This window comes from Oryzias latipes, chromosome 10 (genome assembly GCF_002234675.1).
Source record: "Oryzias latipes chromosome 10, ASM223467v1".
Lineage (NCBI taxonomy): Eukaryota > Metazoa > Chordata > Actinopteri > Beloniformes > Adrianichthyidae > Oryzias > Oryzias latipes.
The window spans coordinates 1022058-1047120 of record NC_019868.2 but is presented as its reverse complement, the minus strand read 5'-3'; the positions used below and the strand labels follow the sequence as shown (position 1 = coordinate 1047120).

The window sequence follows — 25063 nt, the reverse complement described above, 5'->3', positions numbered from 1 at the left end:
GATGTGTAACGATGAATCCAACCAGATCGATCTGTCTGAAGCCACTTCCTGATTGAATGGACCTAAGCCATTCTAAAATCCAATCAAACGAGATTCATTGATAATCAGTATTGGAAAATACCATTTGGATTGAGGCACGGAGGAGAGCAAATATTTAAAGTCCCACTCCGATCTTCTTCTTTCAAAGTGTTCCCAGTGGTCTTTTCATGAAAATTAAGCCGTTTTTTTTGCCAAAATCCAAAAATCTGTGCTGTTTTCTAGGACCTAGTTTCTGCAGTGCGGCAGGTGTTCATTAGAAATTCACCTCTGAGTTGTGCTCAGGGCTGGTGGTGCAAAATAAGCCCGCCCCCTTCCCATCATTCTGTGTGCATGCTCTCTCACTAGCTTACAGCCCCTCACACCCCAAACCCAACATTACCAGTGAAACCAGCATAGTCATCAACATCAGATCCATCCATCCGTACGGTTCTGATCCAGATTCCAGCTCAGACCAGGAAAACAAAGACGTTCATGGATCCATTTGTCTGACAGTGGATGATGAGAATGGAGCAGAGCAGGGAGACTGTGGCTTGTCATAGTAACATGCTTTTTCAACTGCAATATTGCGTTTGCTGCTGATTTCCAATGATTTGATAAAGCAATACTCAAAAATCTATTTTTAATCTTGCTTCTCTTTATAAATATCCTCCATCATGGGGAAAAAACCCACTTGAGTATTTTAAAACACCATTTTATTGGGTCTTTAAAAACCCGGACTCTGCATCCACATTAGCTATGACAGAAATCTGAAAACATTTTTAAAGTTCACACGTGAAAGTCAAATCTGAAAACTCCCAGCTTTCATTTCATTCATGGAAATGAACTCCCTTTATCATTTATTACTACAACAGAGATGTGGAACTTTTAAATCTTTGGATTGAAAGATTTATCTTGGTGTTCTTAAGGCAGGTCTTGTTTGTGCTGTGGTGGGGGGGGACGCCCCTCCTGCTGTGTTTGGGGGGGCCGTCTCACAGACATCAGAGTGATGTGTCAGCCATTTCTGCTGGCTTTCTTCAAAGTTCACATCCACTGAATGGAGATGAAGCTTCATCTCCCTCCCCTGGCATGATTCTGCACTTGGCTCCATAGCCTCAGTGCAATGGTTCATTTCTGCAGTGGGCTTTCAGCCAAGACGCTTGAGGGGGCATTTCCCCCCACCCCCACCCCCTTTCAGAGTCTAGACTTTGAGTGTTTGCTGCTTTTCCTTAAATGCCTGTTCTGCTTCTCCTTTGTCCTTTAGAGCAATTACTGGAGTTCATGCATCAGCTGCCAGCGTTTGCTAACATGACCATGTCAGTGAGGAAGCAACTATGCGCCGTCATGGTGTTTGCTGTGGTGGAGCGTGCCGGCACCATCGTTCTTAACGATGGGGAGGAGGTGAGTGTGCTTGTGCCTGTCAGGGGGGTCTCCTCAGAACTTTACCTCTTCACACATCAGGTTTTTTCTCCATGTCATGTTTTTTTTCTGCTCTATTAAGCCTGAATGGCTGACGTCCCTCATTGTGGGGGCTCTGCAAGGCGTCTGCAGCCGCGCTCACTTTAGCAGTGTCCCTCAGGCCAGGCTGTGTGTCAGAGGAGATGCAGTCTGTCCTTGGGATGCTGCTGCAGGATTCTGATTCACTGAGCGCCGTTGCTGCCTTGCACAACAAACGCAAACATCTATTCCAACAGTCTGGAAATATTCATGATGAAATCAGGAAAACCGTTTATTTCTCCCTCAAGGTTTTTGTTGGAGAACAAAAGAATTCAAGTCAGAGATTCCAGAGTTTGGTCCAAATCCTCTTCATAAAAGAAACAGCTGCTTTCTAATAATCTCCGGATTAAAGGACACATTTGATTTAAGACTTTATTCACTTTTGAAAAACTTAAAGTTAAGTTTAAATACAAATACTAACCTAAAACAACCAGCATTAAGGTGAAGTCTCCAACAGACAAAACTAAAATAAAACAATTTCCTCTCCCAGAAAGCAATAAATCAGTTTTGTCAAAGTTTGATTTAAGAATAATGGATAAAACTTCAGCGTGTTCATGTTTTTGTGTAGAATATATAAACATGAATAAACATGAATATAATGTTGGTCTTTTTGTCTAAAATTGATCAAACATGCTGTGATTATAAAATTGTTCTTGAACAAACATAAAAAATAAATGACAGTTCTGAAAGAATGTCATTTATTTTGATTTTGTAAAGTTTACATGAAATTGCATTTTAATAAACTGGAGGGAAAAACAACAACCAGACCAAATTTCAACAAGTTTAGTTGAAAATTATTATTGAAAACTATCACAACTTTGAGGAAAAACAGCTTCAACTTTAATGTTCTGCGCCTCAATTATTACAAAAAGTGCAAATGAGACTGTAAATCAATACAGACTGTAATGTTTTGCTGCAGAATGTTTGTCAAAGAAGAAGTGGACCTTGACTCAATAAAGGCTGAAAAACACTGGACTAGTGTGAGCATTGGGTTCTAACCCCGGCTGCGTTCAGGCAGCCATTCTCAATAAAGTCTAAGCAAACACACGTACACAGAAATGTCGGGCTTCTCTGTCTGTTCTCCACGTGCAAATCGGGCGTTCAATGATGGTGCGCTGAAAGTTCAACCGGTTGAACGTGTCCACCCTTAACCGCAGCGCTGTGACCCATCGGGGACTCGGATTTGTGTTATCGTGTGGGTGGCGTCTGCTTCAAAACAGGGTCATACCCATCGTTGTAAACATGATCACAAAGAGGACAGTCATCGTGCTTTGTGCCCGGCCGGATTCGCAGACGGACATTTACAGGAAAGGACCAGGATGTTAACCACTTTGACGTTTCACATCAAGTTTTATCCCACTGTAGGAGGCAGACCGCGCTAGTAAGCAGTGAAACAAGAGGAGAAGAATCCCCCTCCCTGCCGCTCCTGCGTGTCCGGTGTGGACCCCGCCGGCACAGTGCGGGTTCATATAGCGCGTTCACACGCGGCCCGTGTGAATGCAGCATCAGGCTTCGGCAGGGCCGTGTTGTCTGCATGTGCTGGTCTGTGTTTAATCCAAGTCTCATGTCTCCAGCTGGACTCGTGGTCCGTGATCCTGAACGGGTCGGTGGAGGTGACGTACCCCGACAGCCGGACTGAAGTCCTGTGCATGGGCAACAGCTTCGGGGTGTCCCCCACCATGGAGAAGGAGTACATGAAAGGTGTCATGAAGACCAAGGTGGACGACTGCCAGGTGAGGGAGGGGCTCTGCGCTTCAGCGTGGAAACTTAGCAGGTCATGCATCTGCCCTCTTGATGCCAGATTTGCTCTGAACATCAGCCTCCTTTTGTCTGTGAGAATTACTGCTCTGCTGGGGGAGGGAGTCCCCATGAGCAACCAGCTCCAGCTTTCACTTCCCATTAGGTATTGAAACCATCAGAGGATGAGCCAACATGAAATTCTTCAGCTACGATTATTTACAAGAACATTTATGAATAGGAAGAGCCCCTTTTAAACCTGAGTCAAAACAGATCAAAAAGATGTCGTAGAAAATGTAAACCAGGTCAAAATGAAAACGATAGGTGTAAGGGAAGATCTGCTGGATGTTGACATCTGACTAAATGCAAAACAAAACTCCAGAAGAAGAAGAAGAAGAAGAAGAAACTACAAAAAAATCAATTTAAGTCTGAAGGTTTTTGTTTTCACCACAAAAAAAAACACGTTTTACCACAACTCTAAGATAAAAAGTAACCTTATGTAACAAAAGATGACATGAATACTATAAACCACTGATCCAAATTTACTGACTGTGACCATTACTGGTTAAAACAGACTGTAGGATGAGTGGCTGTTGCCACTCACTCCTTTGGTGTCTGAAATGTTTGAAGTTTTCTTCCAGACAGATCAGAAACAGACCTGAGGGTTAGGTGGAGGCAGCTGATTGGCTGATGGCAGAAGCTTGACCACATGCTCTTCAAGGTTCTTTGCTTTCAGTGTTGCTAACTGGCACTAGGGTTGCGCTCCGTCCTGCTCACCTGAGATTGATTATGACGGCGAGAACCTGATGAAGACGTTAAACGTTTACATCCAACCACTCAGCTCTTTCACTTCCAATTCATACCTTTTGTTTTCTTAAACGAGCCGTGTGTTTGTGTTGGTGTTGCTTGCTGGCTTCACATGCAACCAAAGAGTACAGCGCCCTCTTCTGGACCAGAAACCTCATCACCTCCCTAAAGCCCGGGGAAGTCTGGGAAAAGAGAAGGTTAGGAAATAGAATCCAACATGATCAAGAAGTAATTGTGGCTAAAAAAAATATAATATTTAAATTCCTAAAAACAATGAATCAACTGTTGATGTCTGCCTCACATGTGATGGATTAAGTGAATATAATGTTTCAAAATCATCTCAGGGAAAAATGAAAAACAACATTCTGGTCTTTTTAGTGTCTGCATTTACATGCACACTTAGTACCAAACGCAGCCATGTTACTGCCCTCACTCCATCATCTGACCTGGAAGGTGGGTTTCAGGAGAAGCCTGCTGGGAAGGACAGTTGTATTCAGAGCACTGGTCCTTTGAGTTGGTAAAAGGAGGAGGATGGAGTACCTGCCCTCATTTCTGATAGCTGCTCATCAGCTGTCGGAGTTCCCTGCATCCTGATCCAATGTGTCCATCATGAGAGAGTTACTGTGTTATACCAAGATGGCCCACGATCACGCTTCATGACATGGAGGTTTTGAAGCTAAGAACTAGTGTGGATGGCAGACATCTCTGCTGTGTCATGAATGCAACAACAGGACCCACCCCCACCCCCACAAAAGGCTTTCTATGGATGGTTTACCTGTCTGACTGTTGTGTTGGTTCTGTCTGTGTGTTGTCAGTTTGTGTGTATAGCCCAGCAAGAGTACTGCTGCATCCTCAACCAGGTGGAGAAGAACATGCAGAGGGTTGAGGAAGAAGGAGAGATCGTTATGGTGAAAGAGCACCGGGAACTGGATCGCACCGGCACCAGGAAAGGTCACATCGTCATCAAGGTGACACATCAACTGCAAAGCATTGACTGGCCTGTTGGATTGCTTGAATGACGGTTTCATCCACTATGTCTCCATCTCAGGGCACAGCTGAACGCCTCACCATGCACCTGGTGGAGGAGCATTCAGTGGTGGACCCCACCTACATTGAAGACTTCCTGCTGACCTACAGGACCTTCCTCTCTAGCCCCATGGTTGTGGGCAAGAAGCTCCTGGAGTGGTTTCATGACCCCAGCCTCAGGGACAAGGTATGGGCTGAGTGTGGGAGTGGGGAGGGGGCCACCTCCACCTTCCCCTGGGGGCTTCCCCACCTGAGCTGCTGTGGTGTTTCCAGGTTACCCGGGTGGTTTTGCTGTGGGTGAACAATCACTTCAACGACTTTGAGGGCGACCCCGCCATGACCCGCTTTCTGGAGGAGTTTGAAAACATGCTGGAGAAAGAAGTAAGAGTCCAGCCTGTGATGGTTCACCGTTCAGCAGGACAGAGCCACTGATGCTTCACCTGTGTTCTCCCCTCAGAAAATGTGTGGACACCTCAGACTGTTAAACATAGCGTGTGCTGCCAAAGCCAAGCCGCGGCTGGTGACGCTGACCAAGCCGTCCAGGGACTCTCCTCTGGGGTTCAGCCTCCTGGGAGGGCAGGAGAAAGGCTCTCGCATCTTCATTGATGCTGTGGAGCCGGGGAGCAAGGCAGCAGAAGTTGGCCTTAAACGTGGAGATCAGGTACGAGTCCTCACCTGGTTTTACTTTGCAAATCCATTTGCTTCTGTATCTTCTAGAGACATGAGGGGGAGGGGGGGGGACTCTGAAATAGCTCCGTTCTTTAACTGGGGGCTGCAATCTGCAGTCTGTGGCACAAATACTTGAACTCCTTTTTATTATTTTGTGTTTAGTTCTACCAGATGTTCAAATGTTGGTTTCTGGGGTGTGAAGTTGAACTCTGCAGAGGCGATCATGTCAACCGCTCAGCCTTTTTCCACACTGCAGGCCACTCAGCTTTAGAAAAGTCTCCTAATCCCTGAAAGCAGTTTGGCTGTTGGGATGCGAGTTAAGCTCTGCAGTTGTTTCTCCTGAAGGAATCAGACCAGCTGACGTCTTCAGGGGAATTTACTCCGTCACTCATGCCAGTTTTTAAGGCTGATCATCCTCTGGACTCTTAAATCCAGTCCAGGGTGTTTGTCATGAAGCCATGCAGGATCCATTTGTCTCTGAGCTCAGCAGTTTGACAGACTGAGGCCGACCTCTGGGCCTGTAAGTCCATCTGTACAGGCTGATCTGAACAGCTGATGGTTGATGTGAGCTGAAGGTTCTCTATGAAACAGCCTCTTAAGTCAGTCCATGTTGCCACAAGGCTGTTTGTTTTTGTGACATCATCAGGTATGACACAACCAACAACGAACTTTGTTGTTCCTTGTGAGATAATTTAGCCACATGTGAGTTTGTGAATGAGTCGTACTTAGAAGAAGTACAGTCCAGATCAGCAGTCTCCTGTGTCTGAAGCTGCAGCAGCGACGAACGCTGGAGTTCATCCTGATGGGAGCTGCAGTCTTTGACCATCGGGGGTTTTTGGCTCCATCGTTGCCTAAATGTGGATATTGACCGAAGACTCAATATCCACAGACTTCAAAAACATGTTTACATGTCTCTCACAGTAACTGGAACTGTGTTTTCTTTGACATATTCTGTTTTTTTGTATCCTCTGTGATATAGGATCCAGGATAAATCTAAGTATTGTCAGCAGTTTGTGTTTCAGACGAGACAAGTTTCCTTTTTGACCACCTCTGATCTTTTTGTTGGTGAAACCCAAACATCTGTGTGGTTTCTGTACGTTTGTGGATGTAAACGAGTCTTTCAGCCCCCCCCTGCTCGTCAGCATCAGCCAGGACCTTCAAACCAGCTGACAGGTCTGTCTGTGTTCCTTTTGCAGATCTTGGAGGTCAATGGACAGAATTTTGAAAATGTCCAGCTCAGCAAAGCCAGTGAGATTCTGAAGAACAACACCCACTTGTCCATAACTGTGAAGACAAATCTTTTAGGTAAAGCCTTCCATCCTCCATTAGGTTTGGAGGTTTGGAGCTCATTTTTTTACCTCACTGTTGCTGTTCAGTGTTTAAGGAGCTGCTAACACGGCCTGAGCACGACCACGACACGGACGTGGAGGACGACCACGACAGGAAGAACGGGGCTCCCCACCAGCCAAAGATTGGAGATATCAAGAAGGCCAGCCGCCACTCCATCCCGGACCTGGCGGTGGACGTGGAGCAGGTGATGGGTCTGGAGAAAGCCAGCAAGAAGGCCAAAGCCAACACGGTCGGAGGACGCAACAAGTTAAAGAAGATCTTTGACAAGACGCTCACCAGCATCCTGCCTCCCAAACCATACAAGTAAAGCCCTTTGTGATTCTAAAGCACCCTAAGCACCCAGCTGATACAGGTCACCCCCACAGTTGATACTATTCATTTACTTCAGTTCAGCCGCTGAATGTCTTCTGTTCTGTCAAATGCAGACATCACCCTCTGCCTCCTGTTAACAGAACTTCTCCTTGGTGCCTGTTCTTCCTGTTTCCATAGCGACGTTTGCGTGGGCCAATCACAGGATGACAGCATACTGGGGATGAAGCAGTCCAAGCAGATCCCACCCGCGCTGCCGGTCAGTGGAAACTTGTCGTCCTCAAACCCAGACCTCCTGCAGTCGCACCACCGCATCCTGGACTTCAACAACCAGCCTGGTGGGTTTCTCCTGCTGAAAGGAAGGAAGCGAGTGGTTGATCAGATAGAGCTGCATAGAGAAGGAATGCTGTGGAGGAGAAACAGAAAGGGTTTCCCTACACTGACCTGTCTTCCTCGTGTTCTGTGTTTCAGTACCGGTCCTTCTGAGTGAGTACTTTGGTGCTGTGTGCTCGCAGCTGTCTCATGCAGCCTGCAGGGTGGCGCTTTTGATCACAGGGGCAATGTTGGGAGGCCTTGGGGGTGTTTTTAATTAAAGTTTAAGCTTCGAGTTCAGCCCAAATCGCTGGTGTGGGGTGTTTTCTAATCCAACCATTCATGTGAACAGTGATCAAACATAGTTCAGCGTCTGTGCTGACGGGCCTGCTTTCCCTCTGCAGACATGTCAGACCAAGTGCTGCGGGTTTTCAAGGCAGACCAGCAGTCGCGGTACATCATGATCGGAAAGGACACCACGGCTAAGGAGGTGGTGGTCCAGGCCATCAGGGAGTTCGCTCTGACTGCAGCCCCGGAGGCGTACTCGCTGTGTGAGGTGTCTGTCACTCCGGAGGGGGTCATTAAGCAGCGCCGCTTACCTGACCAACTTTCAAAACTGGCTGACAGGATTCAGCTGAGCGGCAGGTAATCCCATCCGTGCCGGCACATCACTGCTCACAATCACTTCAGATTTTTAAAACCTGCTAGCTCTGCCAAACCTTAGCCACATGAAATGGATTCTGAAACACCCCAAACTTCTGTTGTACCCCCCCCTCCATCAGATACTACCTGAAAAGCAACATGGAGACGGAGACATTATGCTCGGACGAGGATGCCCAGGACCTCCTACGAGAAGGCCAGATCTCCCTGCTGCAGCTCAGCACTGTGGAAGTGGCCACGCAGCTCTCCATGCGAGCTTTTGAGTTGTTCTGCGCCATCGAGCCCACCGAGTACATCGATGACCTGTTCAAGCGGCGCTCAAAGACGGGTTCTGCCAGCCTGAAGCGCTTCGAGGAGGCCATCAACCACGAGACCTTCTGGGTGGCCTCAGAGGTGACGCGGGAGCCTAACCAGCTCAAGCGGATGAAGATCATCAAGCATTTCATCAAGATTGCCCTACACTGTCGAGAGTGTAAGAACTTCAGCTCCATGTTTGCCATCATCAGGTGAGTCTGGCGGCCTCACGCCTTTGTCTTCTGTTCTCTGCCAACGTTCCTGAACGTGAGAAGGACTGCTGTCTGTCCTCTCCCCACAGTGGCTTGAACTTAGCTCCAGTCTCCAGACTGAGGGGAACATGGGAGAAACTACCCAGCAAGTATGAGAAGCTGTTTGGGGACCTGCAGGACCTTTTTGACCCGTCTAGGAATATGGCCAAGTACCGCAACGTTCTGAACAACCAGAACCTCCAGCCACCAATCATCCCTCTGTTCCCAGTCATCAAGAAGGACCTGACCTTCCTGCATGAAGGTAGAAAACACAAAAACTGAGCTCGACGCAGGCTGACAGAGCGGCGTTCACAGCCGTGCTGTCTGTGTCTAGTTCCACTGATGGAAGCATGAGCATCAGCATGTCTGCCAGCATTCTGAAGAGGAGACGTTTGCAGAAGAGCAGCTTCTCTTTTCTATCTTCAGGGTGCTTCTTTCATGTCTTCACAAACAAACTACTATCTTTCCCAATCTTTAAAGTAAAAGTCACATTTTGGCTGAGGGAAATCAGGGTCCAGCTGAGTGGAGCTGCCTTTTCTCTCAGCCCCCCAGAGTGGACTTTCATGCTGTTGTCTGAGCTGTTGTCTGAGCTGCAGTTTGATGTTTGGAGCTGATAAGATTCACGTTTACCTCTCAATCCAACAGGCAACGACTCTAAAGTGGACGGCCTGGTGAACTTTGAGAAGCTGAGGATGATTGCTAAAGAAATCCGCCACGTGGGTCGGATGGCGTCTGTTAACATGGACCCGGCGCTTATGTTTCGGACCAGGTGAGGTCCTGGTTCCATGCGTTTAACGAGTGAGGTCAGCCAGTCCTGTCCCGTTTCTGCACCCCGCTCCTTCCCGAGCTCCAGACATGGAGACGCGCTCGGAGCTCCTGCAGGAGCGTCTTCTGTCCAGTGATGTCCGCTCCGTAGTGTCACTGTTCGATCCCCTTTCTGCTGATTTTCACGTGGTTCTTTGGTGAAATTGGTTCTCTTTGGTGATCTTGGTGGTCTTTTCTGTCCTAAGCTGTGTCTACTCTCTTTTCTTTCTGCTCATACACCCTTTGACCCCTCCCTCCCACGCTTCTTTGTCCATGGCACCCATCCTTTAGGAAGAAGAAATGGAGAAGTTTAGGGTAAGTTGGTGACACTTTGCACTGCTGCACAGCAGCCTGTCCTCCTAAGCATGTGCTCCCTCCGGCTCTCCTGACGCCTCCCTTTTGTGTACCAGTTTGGGTTGAACTGTCCCACTAACCTGCCTGTCACTAACCTGAACATGACGAATCAAAGCGGCATTTGCAGACCAGCAGCGTGCACACATGCGTCAGAGCATGCAGCCTCCTTCAGACCTTCACCTGTCCTCCGGCTTTGGTCGGCCTGTCAGAAAAACATTCTTTATTCCTGCTTTACATTCTTGTGGTCACGTGGAAGACGCTGCATACCAAACCTGTAATGGGAAGCACCGTGCAGCTACCTGGAAAGAACCCAAACATTTCTGTTCTGAACTTTCAGATCCTTTTTCACGTAGAACATTCATGTTTTACAGCCATTTTACTCATTATGGAGTCGATTACATCTGAGATTTACATAATATGTCTGAATGACATAATCATGAAAACAAGGGTATTTCTAGCTGAAGCTGTCCCCCCATCAGTCCTCTGATGATAGACTGAAACCACATGTTACTTAACTTCAAACTCTCATGACTGAGTCAGGCCACAGAAATGTAAACTGAGAGTACCACGCCCCCCTGCTCCTCTGCTATTGGATAAACTCTCCTCCCTCTGCTGCCTGGAATGTGTGGAATGAGTAGAAAAAACTTGCATGTCCCAGTCCCCCCCCCCCCCCCCCCCAGTGTTTATTGCAGTGCATTTATTAAGTACATGTCTGTCCTCTGCCGTCCATGTGCCCTCATCAGGTCTCTCAGTCAGGGTAGTGCCAACGCGGCTGTGCTGGATGTCAATCAAACGGGCGGCCATAAGAAGCGGGTGCGGCGCAGTTCCTTCCTGAACGCCAAAAAGCTTTACGAGGACGCGCAGATGGCCCGGAAGGTCAAACAGTACCTGTCCAACCTGAGCCTAGAAACCAACGAGGAGAGTCTGCAGACGCTTTCGCTGCAGTGTGAATCTTCCATCAGTACATGTGAGGCTCACACACAAAGCCACGCAGATATTTATCCATCAGCTCTCTGTGTGGGGAGTGCTAACGTTAATGATAGAGTTCTGAAGGAGCCTGTTGGACCCAAACAGTCAATAGAAATACCCTTTGGGTTGTTTGTTGTAGGACAGACTGCTGCTCAATTAAAATCTTCTGACACACACTTCATCCCATCTTTTAAAATGTAGAGCAGCAGAAAAGAGACTTGGTTTTCATTTCTTTTGAATTGCTCAGTGCCCAAGAATACCGGCGGGAAACGGCCGGACACCTCCCCAGTTGTGTCCAGAGCAGCGAGCCAGCAAAGAGGCCAGCTCGCCAAAGGGAACCAGGCCCTGCAGGTCCCCGCTGTGGCCTTGCACCCATCCCGAAAGAGAGTGCCAGTCAAGGATCTGCCACCCTTTGGTGAGAGGAAGAGCCCCACCCCCCTAAAGCTCCTCTGCAACAGCTTTGCCCCACAGAGTGTGCCTGACGACACCCCCACCCCCAACATGCTAATTTTGCTCATGTTTTTTGTGTACAGGCACCAGTTCACCCCAGTCCCTGAAGAAGATCCTCTCTCTGTCTGAGGAGGGAAACGAACGGCATCGCAAGCCCCCAGAGGACACCGTGTCCAACGCCTCTTCCCAGCTCTCCTCCCCACCCACCTCCCCACAAAGCTCACCCAAGAAGGGTAAGCCAATAATCTCTTAACTCTCCTAAAGTCCACTGGCTCTGCCACAGTGTGGCACTGGCGCCTCCTGGTGGCTGCATTGTCTTCTCCCTTCACTGACTGCTACATGTTACACAAAGCTAAAGCAGTAATGAGATGCAGCTTCTGTCCTGGAGGTCAGACAGAGAGAGGACGACACCAGAGGAGACATTCTGGATTATTTTAGTACAACAAGCCAAGGGAGTAACAAAAAACCCTACAACATACAGAGCAAGTGAACATAGATGACCGCTGGTAACACACAATACAGTAGTGCTTAAGTGGGTCTATTCAATGTTGGTTAGAGAGCAGAGGTACCGTTAAAGTAGATATAGGAATAAATGTGAAGAAAAACAAGTACAGTGCCTCGTGAAAGTATTCGCCCCCCCCTTGAATTTTTCAACTGTTTGCCACATTTCATGCTGCATACATAAAGATATAAAACTGTAATTTTTGGTAAAGAATCAACAACTAGTTGAACACAATCATGAAGTGGAATGAAATGTATTGGATATGTCAAACTTTTCAAACAAATAAAAAAGTGAAAATGTATTCAGCCCCCATAAGTTAATACTTTGTAGCTCCACCTTTTGCAGTGATTCCAGCTGTAAGTCTCTTGGGGTTTGTCTCTATCAGTTTTGCACATCAAGAGACTGAAGTTTTTACCCGTTCCTCCTTGAAACAGCTGGAGGTCAGTGAGGTTGGATGGACAGCGTTTGTGAACAGCAGTTTTCAGTTCTTTCCACAGATTCTCGATGGATTCAGGTCTGGACTTTGACTTGGCCATTCTAACAGTTGGATATGTTTATCTGTGAACCATTCCACTGTAGATTTTCTTTATGTTTTGGATCATTGTCTTGTTGGAAGACAAATCTCAGTCCCAGTCTCAGGTCTTTTGCAGACTTCATCAGGTTTTCTTCCAGAATGCTCCTGGATTTGGCTCCATCCATCTTCCCATCAATTCTAACCATCCTCCCTGTCCCTGCTGAAGAAAAGCAGGCCCCAACCATCATGCTGCCACCACCATGTTTGACAGTGGGGATGGTGTGTTCAGTGTTGCTTTTACATCAAACATTACGTTTTGCATTGTTCCTAAAAAGTTGGATTTTGGTTAATCTGAGCAGAGCTCCGTCTTCCACATGTTGGGTGTGTCTCCCAGGTGGCTTGTGTGTAACTTCAAACAACACTTTTTATGGATATCTTTAAGAAATGGCTTTCCTCTTGCCACTCTTCCATAAAGGCCAGATTAGTGCAGTAAAAGACTGATTGTTGTCCTGTGGACAGACTCTGATCAGTCTCCTCCTAGTTTAAGCTGAAAGTTTAGATGGACGGCCGGGTCTTTGTAGATCTGCAGTGGTCTGATACTCCTTCCATATCCATATCATCATTTGCACAGTGCTCCTTGGAATGTTTAAAGCTTGAGGAAATCTTTTTGTATCTAAATCTGGCTTTAAACTTCTCCACAACAGTATCTCGGACCTGCCTGGTGTGTTCCTGGTTCTTCATGATGCTCTCTGCCATTTAAATTCTGTTCTTTTATTTTATTTATCATCATTAGTCATGTAGGTCATCATTGGATCATTCAGAGATCCTCATTGAACATCTGGAGAGGGTTTGCTGCACTGAAAGAAAAGGGGCTGAATACTTTATTTCAGTTTTTCTATTTGTTAAACAAGTTTGAAATGTCCAAAAAATGTCGTTCCACTTCATGATTGTGTTCCACTTATTTTTGATTCTTCCCTAAAAATTACAGTTTTATATCTTTATGTTTGCAGCCTGAAATGTAGCAAAAGGTGGAAAAGTTCAGGGGGGGCGAATACTTTCCAAAGGCACTGTATACCATATTAAAAACCTATTAACCCTTGTGCTATCTTAGATGACCCCCCCCTTCCATTGACGTGTTCTCCCTACCATGACAAAGGTGGATAAAGGTGGAAAGATTTCATGTAATCCATGGACACCAGTGAAGATCACAAATCATTGAAGAAAAAGGTTCAGAGCACTGTCTAGTGGGTCTAGATGACCCAACTCCCAATGGTAAAGTGCCTAGGATAGCACAAGGGTTAATACCAAATACTAATACAAAAACACCATTATACCCATGAGTACGACAATACCATTAGAATAGATAGAGATCAAAACAATACTAACAGTATATTTGGGGTTGATTTTGTCTAGTTTGGGTGGTTTAAGTGTTAAAGTGTCAATAGTATTGTTAAAAGAATACTGAAGACTTTGGCATCATTATTGTTAGATCTTAAAGCAAAAAAAATTAAAGTACTAAAATAGCAATAAACGTACTAATAAAGATGAATAATATGTGTTGTTGTTCACCTTTTGGTAAATCCCCTCAGTGGTTGTCACAGGTGGTTTGGTACAGAGTTTTACGCCGAATGTCCTTTCTGACACCACCCTGCATTCATTCCAGGCTGGGGACAGGCACAGGGAGACCCAGACTTGCCCCCCCTTGTAGCTATGTACTTAAGCAGTAGTCTGAAGGGTCTTACCAAAGGACCCGCACTGGATGAAGCTCATCACGTCCTTTGATTTCCCATTTGCCAGTCCTGTACTTAATCAACTTATATGTAGAGAAACAGTTGTAGTGATTTGTTCATACGTTAGTACTAGTGTATTGAATTGTTTGAATAATTATTTCTTATGGATTTTCGTGTTGAAATGGTTCTGATATTTGTTGTGGTTGAGCCTGCTGTTGTTTAGCTAATGTTGTCACAGAGGTGTGTCCGTGGGGGCCAGCAGGTCTTCAGGAACAGAACAGGTGAGAGTGACACAGGTGAAGAGAAACCAAACGGCTGACATGCAGGACTGTTACCCATGGACCTCAGCTGTTCAATGGGACATTCCTGCCGTCTGCATCAACCTCTGTTGGTTCTGAAGACTTTGTCTGCTGTTCCATCCATCCAGATGCTCTGTGTCATGCTAAAGCCCAGAACGACCCCCCCCTGGCTGTGTCTGTGATTTGTGTTGCTGGATGTCCTCAGAGATCTTGTTTAATGCCGAGTTGGATCCCATTTCTGAACTTAAACGTTCGCCTCCTGAGCTGAACATCATTCTCATTTCCAAAATAACAAGAAGGAGCTTGTTCTTTCCTCTGGTCATGAAGCTTCTTCTCCTCTAAAAGCTGCCGGCATCTTGACCTCTGTTCCAGGGTACGGCCGAATGGGCGACGCCTACTCAGACTCTGGGCACAGTGAGATCTCGTCCCGCTCCAGTCTGGTCAGTAACTCCTCCTTCGACATGACTCAGGAGGAGAGGAGGCTGCGTCACTCTGGGGGAGTGGGGGAATTCCACAGCGGCGGACCCCGGATGGAACGGAGAGCCACCACCGACGCTGACCAGTACAGCCTGGGGTGAGAACTCTGAGACCTGTGGTCGTTTGTCCTTTACCTGACGGGGTCTGAGCTCAGCCTCCTTCTGCCGTGTCTCAGGTCGTACTCGTCGATGCAGGACTGTCGGGGCATTTACGCCGGCTGTCCCACCGTGCTGTCCTCCCCCAGCTCAGAGGAGCTAACCCAGGATCAAGGGGACCGCGTCTCTCTTGACGCTGCAGACAGCGGCCGCGGCTCTTGGACTTCCTGTTCCTCCGGCTCCCATGACAACATCCAGACCATGCAGCAGGGGCGCAGCTGGGAGACTCTTCTTTTGGGTGGAGGTAGCAGTGGGGGTAGCATTGGAGGACCTGAGATCTTAGGGGGCTTAGGGGGTCATGCTGCTCTGTGGGCAGCGCAGACCAGGGCCAGCTGGGCATCCGTCAGCTCTTCCTCGTCCTCGGCGGCGTACTGGGGGGAGGACTCCGAAGGAGACACGGGAACCATCAAGAGGAGAGGCGGAAAGGACGTGAACGCAGATGCAGAGACCAGCAGCATCACCTCCACAGGCTCCGAGGAGGCCAAGCTGCTCAGCCGGCCCACTCCATCACCGATCCCATCGGGGGGTAGGAGTGTTTTTGGAGTGTTGTGTGGCTTGTGGGAATGGATTTGGCAAATCTCTACATTAAAACGATTCTGTTGTAATTAGAAACACAAAGTTTTCAGTGAGTTCCAAGGGTAAAAAGTTAGAGTTCCACTTCTGGACCTGTGCAGTAGACCCGGTCTGCTGGGGTCATTTATTCACACATTTGAACAGCTGATGAACAGCTGATGAACAGCTGATGAACAGCTGATGAACAGCTCACAAATCAAAGCTTTTCTTTCTTCTGTTTCAGCCCGAAAGGACGGCCGTTACCGGGAACCTCCCCCAACTCCCCCCGGCTACACCGCCCTAACCATCTCTGATCTCTCTGAGGGCCAGCACCCTCCTCCACCCGCCCCCACATCCACAGCCACCCACTCAGGCCGCCGCCCACCTGACTACACAACAGCACTGCAACGCTCGCGCATGGTTACTCAGTCACCCGACTCCCACCAGGCGCAGCAGGGCTCCAAGCATCGGGGGGCCGGCCCCCAGCGCACATGCTCACCAGCTGAGGGGCAGGAGCCTGAGGAGGAGGAGGAGGAGGAGGGTGAGTCCATGTCAGCCAAACTAGTCGCTGTGAAGAGAGTGACGTCCGCACACACACCAGAGACTCCCAGACCATGAAAGGGTGGGGGGTTAGCTGGCAGGGCCCCCTGCACCAGGCAGGTAAACACCAACTTATTGGGTCTGCCCCCACTCCAGTAAACCTGCATGTGAGGAAGAATCACTGGATGAACCCTTTACACGTCCCCTCACCCACACCTGTGGAGGCTGTTTGACATTAGAGGTAAGGGGGGGGGCTGTCCCTCACCTGAAAGCATCTACGTCAGGCTGCTGCCAGACTGGAGACATGTCTGTACCGGATAGCGTGCACGTCTGTGCCAGAACATGTCTGTACCGGATAGCGTGCATGTCTGTGCCAGAACATGTCTGTACCGGATAGCGTGCACGTCTGTGCCAGAGCACGGCACGTCTCCCAGCTACAGGACTTAAGTCGTGAACACAGTGTGTGTTTGTTGTGTTTGTTGACAAACCCCCTTAGAAGTCCTTGTCCTTCATAAGTACATCTTTGGTGGATGATCTGTATTTTTGAGAGAACAGGCCTGTTTCCACGGAAACAAGCTTTCACCTCATGAATGTGGTTGATTCTGGAGGTTTGGGCTCAGGTCTGACCTTCAGGTCTGACCTTCAGGTCTGACCTTCAGGTCCAGCCTGAGCCCTGTGAGCCTCAGCAGGCGTCCGTGATGTTTTCTAACTGAAGGTTCCTCTCCAACAGACCTTGTTCTCAGTGTCCTCTGGTGAGCCTGCATGGACCGCTTGTGTTCTTCGTGTGTGTGGTTGTTGTACAGCGAGGTTCTGTTTGGGGTTCTGAGCTGAGGGATGGACGTCTGACTGAAACAGTTGATGATGCTGCTCCTCTGAATTGGACTGAGCAGCTCCAGCAGTCGGACCTTCAGGACCCGTGAGGCTTCAGTGAAGGACAGAACTCAGGAAACGGTGGATAAACGGGTTCAGCTAACAGCTGCCTGCTCCACTGTTTGAAACCTTTAGTGGTGATGATCATGATGACATCATTCAGGCTGAGCGCAGAGAACACCTGCAGACGTGCACAAACGTGCACGTGCTCTGGCACAGGTGTGTCCGGGAGCAGGTCTGCATCGCTGTGCTAGGTTTGGTCTTTGGGATGGAACCTGAAACGGGTCTGGTGGTTCTGGTCGGGAAGCTGCAGCAGAAGTTTGAAGCTGCATTGTCTTGTTTTTCTGCGTGCTCGTAACCCCCCCTCCCCATGTGTGTGTGTCCACAGAGGACGAGCAGGTGTCGGCGGTCTGAGGACGCCAGCTTGCGCCCCCCAACTGCAGTAGCTTGAAGGGACAGACGTGCCTGCCTCCTCCCCTCAGCTGCCCCTTCCTCCCCCCCTGCCTTAAAGCATCATGGGGAGTTGAAGAACCCTGCATGCTGAAAATACTGTGAAGAACCGAAGAGAGACCATGAAGAGGCACCCGGCACTGCGGACACGGGACCCAAACCCAACGGGGGCTGGTGTCCCGCCCCACACCATCAACCAGACGGACGTCTCTGCTAGCAGTGGACCCCCCCCCTCTAACTGTTAAGGCAGCAGCATTGTGAAGAGTCCTGCTTCCTCTGCACTTTGATGGAGAAGCAGTCGGGGACAGCAGCTGACTCCTCTCACCCCCCCTCCTGATTGCACTCTGAGGTCAGCCCATCTGTGCCTGAACGGAGGAGTTCCTGAAATCCAGTGTTATCCAACCCCCCAGGGGCCACACGTGTGCGCACGCCCCGCCTCGCCTCTCATGGACCCGTGTAAACGAATGCAGTTCCAGTCCAAGCACTTTTAGCACGGCTGCAGGGCCCCCACCACAGAGACCCCCGCGTCCCGTTCTGTCCAGAAGCACAGCCGCTCGGAATCACAAGGAGCGATCAAAGGGGGGGCTCAGAGTAGCCAGGCCGCCCGCCGCACATTTCAGAGGTCATGAGACATCCACCACTTCCTGTACAGACTGGCCCTTCACAATAAGAGTGTCCCCTGACAGATGTGAGTGCTGTGAGTGTCCAAGCGCCTTATGATGACAGTCCCCCCACAGCAGTATTCAATCAGACTTTAATGGAGTCAAATGCCTTAGTCACAACTCTTCCCTTTGCTCCTGTTGACTGAGAGGAAGAAGAGGCTGCCCCTCTTCCTCGCTCTGACGCCTCCAAACATCCAATCTTGCCCTGATTGGCACCGTCGGTCCAAATGACTGCAGACTCTTTTCTCCTCCACTGCGGTGGAGAAGGCGATGTATGAAGTACAGTTCTGCCAGTCATAGAGGGTCGGGCCCCCCCCCTGGAGAGGTTCTGATCACATTGATCAGCCTCTGATCCCACATGGGGGAGAACCATGAATGCGGTTCTGGACGGCCCGCCAACATTTCCCTTGTAAACCTGATCTTTTGTACTGGCAGCAGATTGTTAATAACTTGTTTGTAATACCGTGGTGACATGAATCATTCTCTCTGAGGGTCATGTGTGTGTCAGCACGGCCCCTCATGTTTTGAAAAATAAACGTTGCACAAAAAGTATCAGAGTACAGATAGATAAGTGTAGTGGGTAGAGCTGCTGCTGCTGCTGCGTTTGATGTCAGTGAGAAATGTACATTTAGCTCGTGATGACTTCTTTATTCTTTCTTGTACTACTTTAACCTGTATGTCTTTTAAAAAGACAAGTGGTGGAGTATGCATCGGTTGTTTTGTATTTTTAATACAATAATTGTACATATTGGTTATATTTTTGTTCAAAAGTGATATGTTTATGCCTCAACATCCGGTTTATATGAAGCTGGGGATCAATAAAAGCGCATAAAGGTCTGGGTTTTAATGCACTTCTTCTCTTTTGTCCTGATACCAGTCAGTGTTGGAAGAAGTGATGAACCGGACTGGACCGGTTCTCCGCCCAGACTTTTCTATGTGACCCCCGCTGGGTCAGAATGAATAAAAAGACACATTTCAGTCTTTTCCTGATTTCCTTTTCTTGTCTTGTTATCTTGAGATCTGCAGAAAACCACATTTGGTTTCTGTTTTTGTAATAAAATTCTGTTGGTGAAACCTCTTCTGCACTCCAGGAATGTGTTTTAGCCAGAGTGAGTGTTGCTGCTGGTTTTTGCAGTTTCATCTCCACCGACTGCCTGCAGGAACCCGACTGACGTCCCACTGGAGGAAAACGATGAGAAACCTTCACTCCACTCCACGTCTGCTGCTTTTCAGCACTAAAATCCAGTTCTGCTATCAAAACCTTCAGCAGACTCCTGCTTCCTCTGGCTTTGATCAACTTGACGGGTTTTGAAATGAGCTGGAACTTTCTCAAATCAACATTCTCTGTTGAAGCTGAGGCTCATTAAGCTTCCTGAACGTGTTCTCAGTGGTTTCAGCCACTGCTGTTTCTTGTGCTTCATGAAACTTCAGAGAGCATCTTCAGATTTCTCCCATCTCTAGTTTGGTTGGAAAGAGGATGCTTTGAGTGCTGTGGTCTGCAGCCTCTACTTGGCTCCCATCTTCCATCCGCCTCAGCTTCTTCCTCTGTGTGTCTGCAGGTGACGCCCCTCCCTCCCTCACACACACACACACACCTGCTGCAGCTGCTCTATAAATCCACCTCATGAATTATGGCATCCAGAGGATGAAGGTTCTCTGAGTCTCAGTGTGTCTCCCTCCTACAGCCGTACGACGATGGTCTGCTGTCGCTCACACACATTCAGCATACAAAGTGCTTTTCTTTGTCTTGCTCACAGATTAGCTTAACTTTCTGAAAGCAGAGTTTTTCTTTATTATAATGTAGAAAGTGGAATAGATTCATTTTTGTGACACTAAATCCAGAAACATCTTTTTGATTTTCACATGTGTATTGAAAGGACCATGACTGTGCACGAGTCTTCACAGCCTTTGAAGTTCACATGTCCTACGTTTCCTCGGATCCTCCTTCAGATGTTTCTAAAGCTTCTGGACTTGTGGTGATCTCCGTGGATTGGGGGTGTGAGGCCCCCACAGCGGCCCACACGAGGTCCCTGCGCAGACAGATGAAGTCAGAGCAGAAAGCAAACCCGCCGCCAAAGTATTTCTCTGTAGATTTCTGAGACAGGAACGCCGAATCTAGAGAAGGGAACAGAAACAGTTCTGCTCCCTCAAAGGTTCCACAGAGTTCTGTCATCCATAGATGGTTCAGAGCCACTAGGACTCAAACACAAGCAATCTAAAAGAAGAGCCTTGGTCAGGGTGATGACTGGGAACCCAACAATCCCTCTTTCAGAGCTCCAATGCCCGCGTGGAGAGGAGAGCCTTCTAAAAGTCCAACGTCTCTGCAGCAACTCCCAGACCAGAAGACCCCAGGGAGAGTGGAAAGGCCTCAAAAAGCACAAGATTTTTTTAGAAGAGGCAAGAGGAAAAATGCCCTCTAACAGAGGAATCTAATGACAAAAGCACCTGGATAACAGCCCCCTCCCAAAGTCAAGCATGGGGGCGTGTGGTGTCACCCTTGCCTTTGGGCTTCACACCCAACAGGCTTTGCAGTTGATATGGGCGTGTTCTGATTCTTTGTTAATATATAAGATGATATGCCCGCCTTATTTCAGTTGTTGGCATATGATTGAATAAAGCTTCAGGTATTATAGTCAAGACGTGTCTCCTCATCATTGCCACAGGTTGTTCTTTGGCAACTGTTAGTTATGGCAAAAGTTAAAAGTTTGACCATACAAAATATTGAAAATAGCAAAAATAAAAAACAGCAGTCCACAGAGAAAAAAAAACATAAACTCAAAATGACTTACAAGTCATTACGTAATCACTGCAAAAGTAACAAATAAATAATCAGACAAAAACTCACTGTTTTTAGCTGTATTTCACATTCAGGAACACTTTCTCTTATATGCTACACAACTGTGAAGGCTTCCTCATTACCACGACTCACATCCTCTTCCTCTGTGCAATCCATGTCAAAATAAGTCAACATGCTAAAAGGCCAACAAATAACTCCAATAAAGAAATAAGAAAAGACATATTTTACATGTTTTGTGTAGATTAACTTACAACTTTACAGCTTTTCTTTCACGCAGATGAATCAAAAGTTTAGTCGGAAAGCTAAACAGAAAGATGACTGCCTTGTGTGTTTTAAACGCAAATGTCCAGCAATAAATTGTTTGACACTGCCCTCTTGCTAAACACAACACTTAACCCTTGTTCTATCTTAGATGACCCCCCCCCCTTACATTGACGTGTTCTCCCTACCATGACAAAGGTGGATAAAGGTGGAAAGATTTCATGTAATCCATGGACACCAGTGAAGATCACAAATCATTGAAGGAAAAAGGTTCAGAGCACTGTCTAGTGGGTCTAGATGACCCAACTCCCAACCTTAAACTGCCTAGGATAGCACAAGGGTTACGACAGAAAAACTCTCTTGCATTCTCTGTGAGAAAGTTTAAGCTTTTTTGACAATGAAATCCTGTATTCTGTATGTTTCATTGTGATTTACTGAAGAATAGGTTTAAACAAATTTGATTTGTGTTTAACTTTTGCATTTCATGAACTGTTCAGTGAAGAAAAGCTGAAATATTCTTAGTTTTTTCCATATAAACAACTAAGATGTGGTGTTTTGAAAGTCCACACACATATGGCAAACGGACAGCATAGCTGCTCCAGACATTTGGAGGAGACCAAGCTGTGGCACCAGGGGGCGCTCTTCACCATGGAATGCTGTGGGATGGGGCTCCTCCAGTCTGGGGACCATCCTTATCTTGGGGCAGCAGGCTGCCAGCAGGCCTCTGTAGATAGCTGCTGCCGGCGTGGGGGGAGCTGCCAGTGTCGGGCCGTGAGGGTCACATTATAGGAGTGTCTGAACTCTTTTCATGGTAAATTGGCCGAAGGCGGCAACAGGGGGGCTGAGGAGAGTGGAGATGTCAAAGCACTCTCCAGGCTGTGTCTGGACCTGGCGGGGCTGGACACCCTGAAAAGACAATTCACTTAGAACCTGTCAGAGTCCAAGAACTGAGAAAAAGATTAATAGAAGCAGCAGACGTGCCTGTGACCAGGTAACAGCGGCTGAAGGTCGAGGGCCTGTTGGGATGAAGAGCACATTCCCTCCTCTTTGTTCAGGCTAAAATGAATTTCACACTTCATGTGCTTCATTAAGGTTGGAGCGTTTTGTTTCCCCACATGTGTGAGCTGTAATTTAATCAAATTCTTTGACTTCATCTTACTCTGCAGCCCTTCTGCTGCTTTTCCCCCCAAACTGTCTTCAAAGCCAAGATACATTTGAAAACAGTTTTAGGAATCTAACACTGTGTTTGACTGGAAGCTGTGAGGAAACAGACAGAGGTGTCTGCACCGTCCCTGATGTTTGGCCCCTGGAGAGCTGGAGCTGCTCTCTGGTCCGGCTGCTGCCCCCCAGACTCCACCTTAACGCGTTAGGAGAAGAGCTTCTTCTGATCCTGAGAGGATCCTCCTGAAAATAGATCACTAAATGTTAAGTTTGACACGGACTCAAACCTCCAGGTCCACTCACTGCTGCTGGCAGCCTTTGACCGCCGGTCCATCCGTGGTGTGAGACTGTCACAGCACACAGAAAAGCCTCAAGCAGCTCCTCTGTGGAGCCTGCAGCTCAGCGTTCCAGCTCCTGCTGTCACAGAGGTTTTTGACTCATCCAAGCTAACACCTCCATTTTTATGATAACTAAAAAAGGATTTCCATTCCATGTTTTAGTGCAGGGGTGTCAAACTCTAATTCACAGTGCAGTGAAGGAAAGTCACGGGCCAAACTCAATATTCATTGAAAAATGTACTGCAACTAAAATGCAATGTTTAACTTTTCATTTAGTGTCTTCTTATGTTATATTCTTTCTTTACAGCCACGTTATCTTCACAAACAACCAAGCAGGTCTGTCCTTTATATTCGTGAACAGATAATCTGCCTCCTGCATGTCTTCAAAGCTCCTGTTGTCCATCTTTCGTTTGGCCATTTTTGTGGAGGGTGATATTAATTTGTCGGACGTGACTGAAAAGCATTATGGGATTTGTAATATTAACAGTACAGTATGTATTGTGGGGCAGCTCTAATGCACATTTAATATGATCTTGCGGCCCAATTCTGTGAAGACTCGGTCATAGTCATAAGAATATTATGTAAAAATAAGAAAGATGTTTCTGGGTTTAGTGTCTGGTTTGTAGGAACATTGGAGAACAAAAATGAATCTATTCCACTTTCTACATTTTAGACAACATTGTCTAGAACATTGTCTAGAAATAAAGCTAATCTGTGAGCAAGACTGAAGAAAAGAACTTTTAACTTTGATTGCTGGATATTTGTGCGTGTGTGTGGGTGGGGGTGGGGGTCTGTGTGTGTGTGCCTGTGACAGCAGACCCTCGTCTTCAGAAGAGATGTATGACTCTGTTGGAGGGAGACACACAGAGAACCTGCATGTGAACACGTGTGTTTTAGTGTTATCTATCTACTCAGATCTATTTCAAACTAACCAATGATGACAAAGATTCTTTGCCGGACACGCTCTGTCTCATGTGAGCTCAGAAGCTGAGAGTTGTTGTCTTTGTACTGCAAAAACTGAATTTTATCACTAATGCTATCTTAGATGACCCCCCCCCCCCCCCCCTTACATTGACGTGTTCTCCCTACCATGACAAAGGTGGATAAAGGTGGAAAGATTTCATGTAATCCATGGACACCAGTGAAGATCACAAATCACTGAAGAAAAAAGGTTCAGAGCACTGTCTACTGGGTCTAGATGACCCAACTCCAAATGTTGGAGTGCCTAGGATAGCACAAAGGATACGGAAGTAAAAGAACCTTGTTTGAGGAATAGTTATGTTTTCTGTCTTGCATGAAAAATAATCGTATCAATAATGTTTTTCAATGGCAAAAAATCTTACTTTGAGAAAAAATTCTTGGTAAGACTGTTCTTCTGACCCCACTGGTTGATTTTTTTGGCTTATTTAAAGAAAGTCTGTCAACATGATAATAATTCTTGCTGTACTGGTATTTCAAAGGAGCCTGTTTTTGTGGATGGAGACCACCAGATTCTATACATTACTGCAATCACATGTCCTCCAGTGCTGTCCCAAGTCCGGCAAAATGCAGAGTGTTGGTCAGGAGGGACATCTGCCTTGTGTGCATGTCAAACATGTCACATATGCAGTTTGTGCCAGTGTGACCTGCTGGATCACAACCGCACACTGACCATACAAACGCTGAATCTCCTCACATCTTTGAGACAAAACATTTTTATGCTGGATAATTAAATGTTCCCCTGCATGCTCATTGACATACAAACTACTGACAGGTATGGCAGAGAGAATGAAAGCACACCGTGGCTCCATCAGTCCCAGGGGTCTGTTTGTTTTCCCTGCTTTTGCCTCAGTAACACCATGACCACAGTCTGTCTGTTGTCTTGTTTTCCCTCCTCTAAGTCATCTTTCCAGATCAATCTCTTCCCTCCATTCATCACTCGTTTCTCGGCTAAATTACTCTGTCCGTGCTCGCAGCTGGACTCGTGCGGTAATGACTTTCTTGTTGTTCACAGAAGCAAGAAAACGTCTTCTCAGCGTCAGCGAAGAGAATGAAGGTCTGGGATCTGTGTGCACACAGACAGACCCAAATCTCGAAGGAGGGGCTGTTAAATATTGGGTTTGATGTAACATGTTGACACTGTGTAAGTGGAAGATGGATATTCTGACTTTTCTAGAATGAAAGTTTTGAGTCATTCGAAGAAACCATTCCACCCCGACTCCAGAGGACGAGCAGAGGAAGGAAGGATGCAAACAAATGAAGCATCACTAAG

The 25063-nt window shown here is 47.3% G+C and overlaps 1 protein-coding gene across 11 annotated transcripts in view; it reads left to right on the top strand.

The window, feature by feature from the left end:
• Positions 1-19333, top strand: part of rapgef2 (Rap guanine nucleotide exchange factor 2) — a 98997-nt gene extending 79664 nt beyond the window's left edge. For 5 of the 11 annotated variants that reach the window (XM_023959493.1, XM_023959497.1, XM_023959500.1 and 2 more), the window contains 22 exons: positions 1280-1416; positions 3087-3245; positions 4872-5024; positions 5105-5269; positions 5356-5463; positions 5540-5743; positions 6948-7056; positions 7128-7404; positions 7591-7748; positions 7882-7896; positions 8127-8367; positions 8505-8888; positions 8978-9189; positions 9573-9696; positions 10023-10046; positions 10829-11052; positions 11302-11469; positions 11588-11737; positions 14922-15123; positions 15202-15707; positions 15978-16274; positions 17532-19333. In XM_023959493.1, coding sequence (XP_023815261.1) covers positions 1280-1416; positions 3087-3245; positions 4872-5024; positions 5105-5269; positions 5356-5463; positions 5540-5743; positions 6948-7056; positions 7128-7404; positions 7591-7748; positions 7882-7896; positions 8127-8367; positions 8505-8888; positions 8978-9189; positions 9573-9696; positions 10023-10046; positions 10829-11052; positions 11302-11469; positions 11588-11737; positions 14922-15123; positions 15202-15707; positions 15978-16274; positions 17532-17557 — 4043 coding nt within the window. In that variant the 3' untranslated portion in view covers positions 17558-19333. The remainder of the gene's footprint in view (positions 1-1279; positions 1417-3086; positions 3246-4871; positions 5025-5104; positions 5270-5355; positions 5464-5539; positions 5744-6947; positions 7057-7127; positions 7405-7590; positions 7749-7881; positions 7897-8126; positions 8368-8504; positions 8889-8977; positions 9190-9572; positions 9697-10022; positions 10047-10828; positions 11053-11301; positions 11470-11587; positions 11738-14921; positions 15124-15201; positions 15708-15977; positions 16275-17531) is intronic. The other 6 variants (XM_023959499.1, XM_023959496.1, XM_023959503.1 and 3 more) reach the window with 4 other exon arrangements.
• The last annotated feature ends 5730 nt before the right edge of the window (positions 19334-25063 follow it).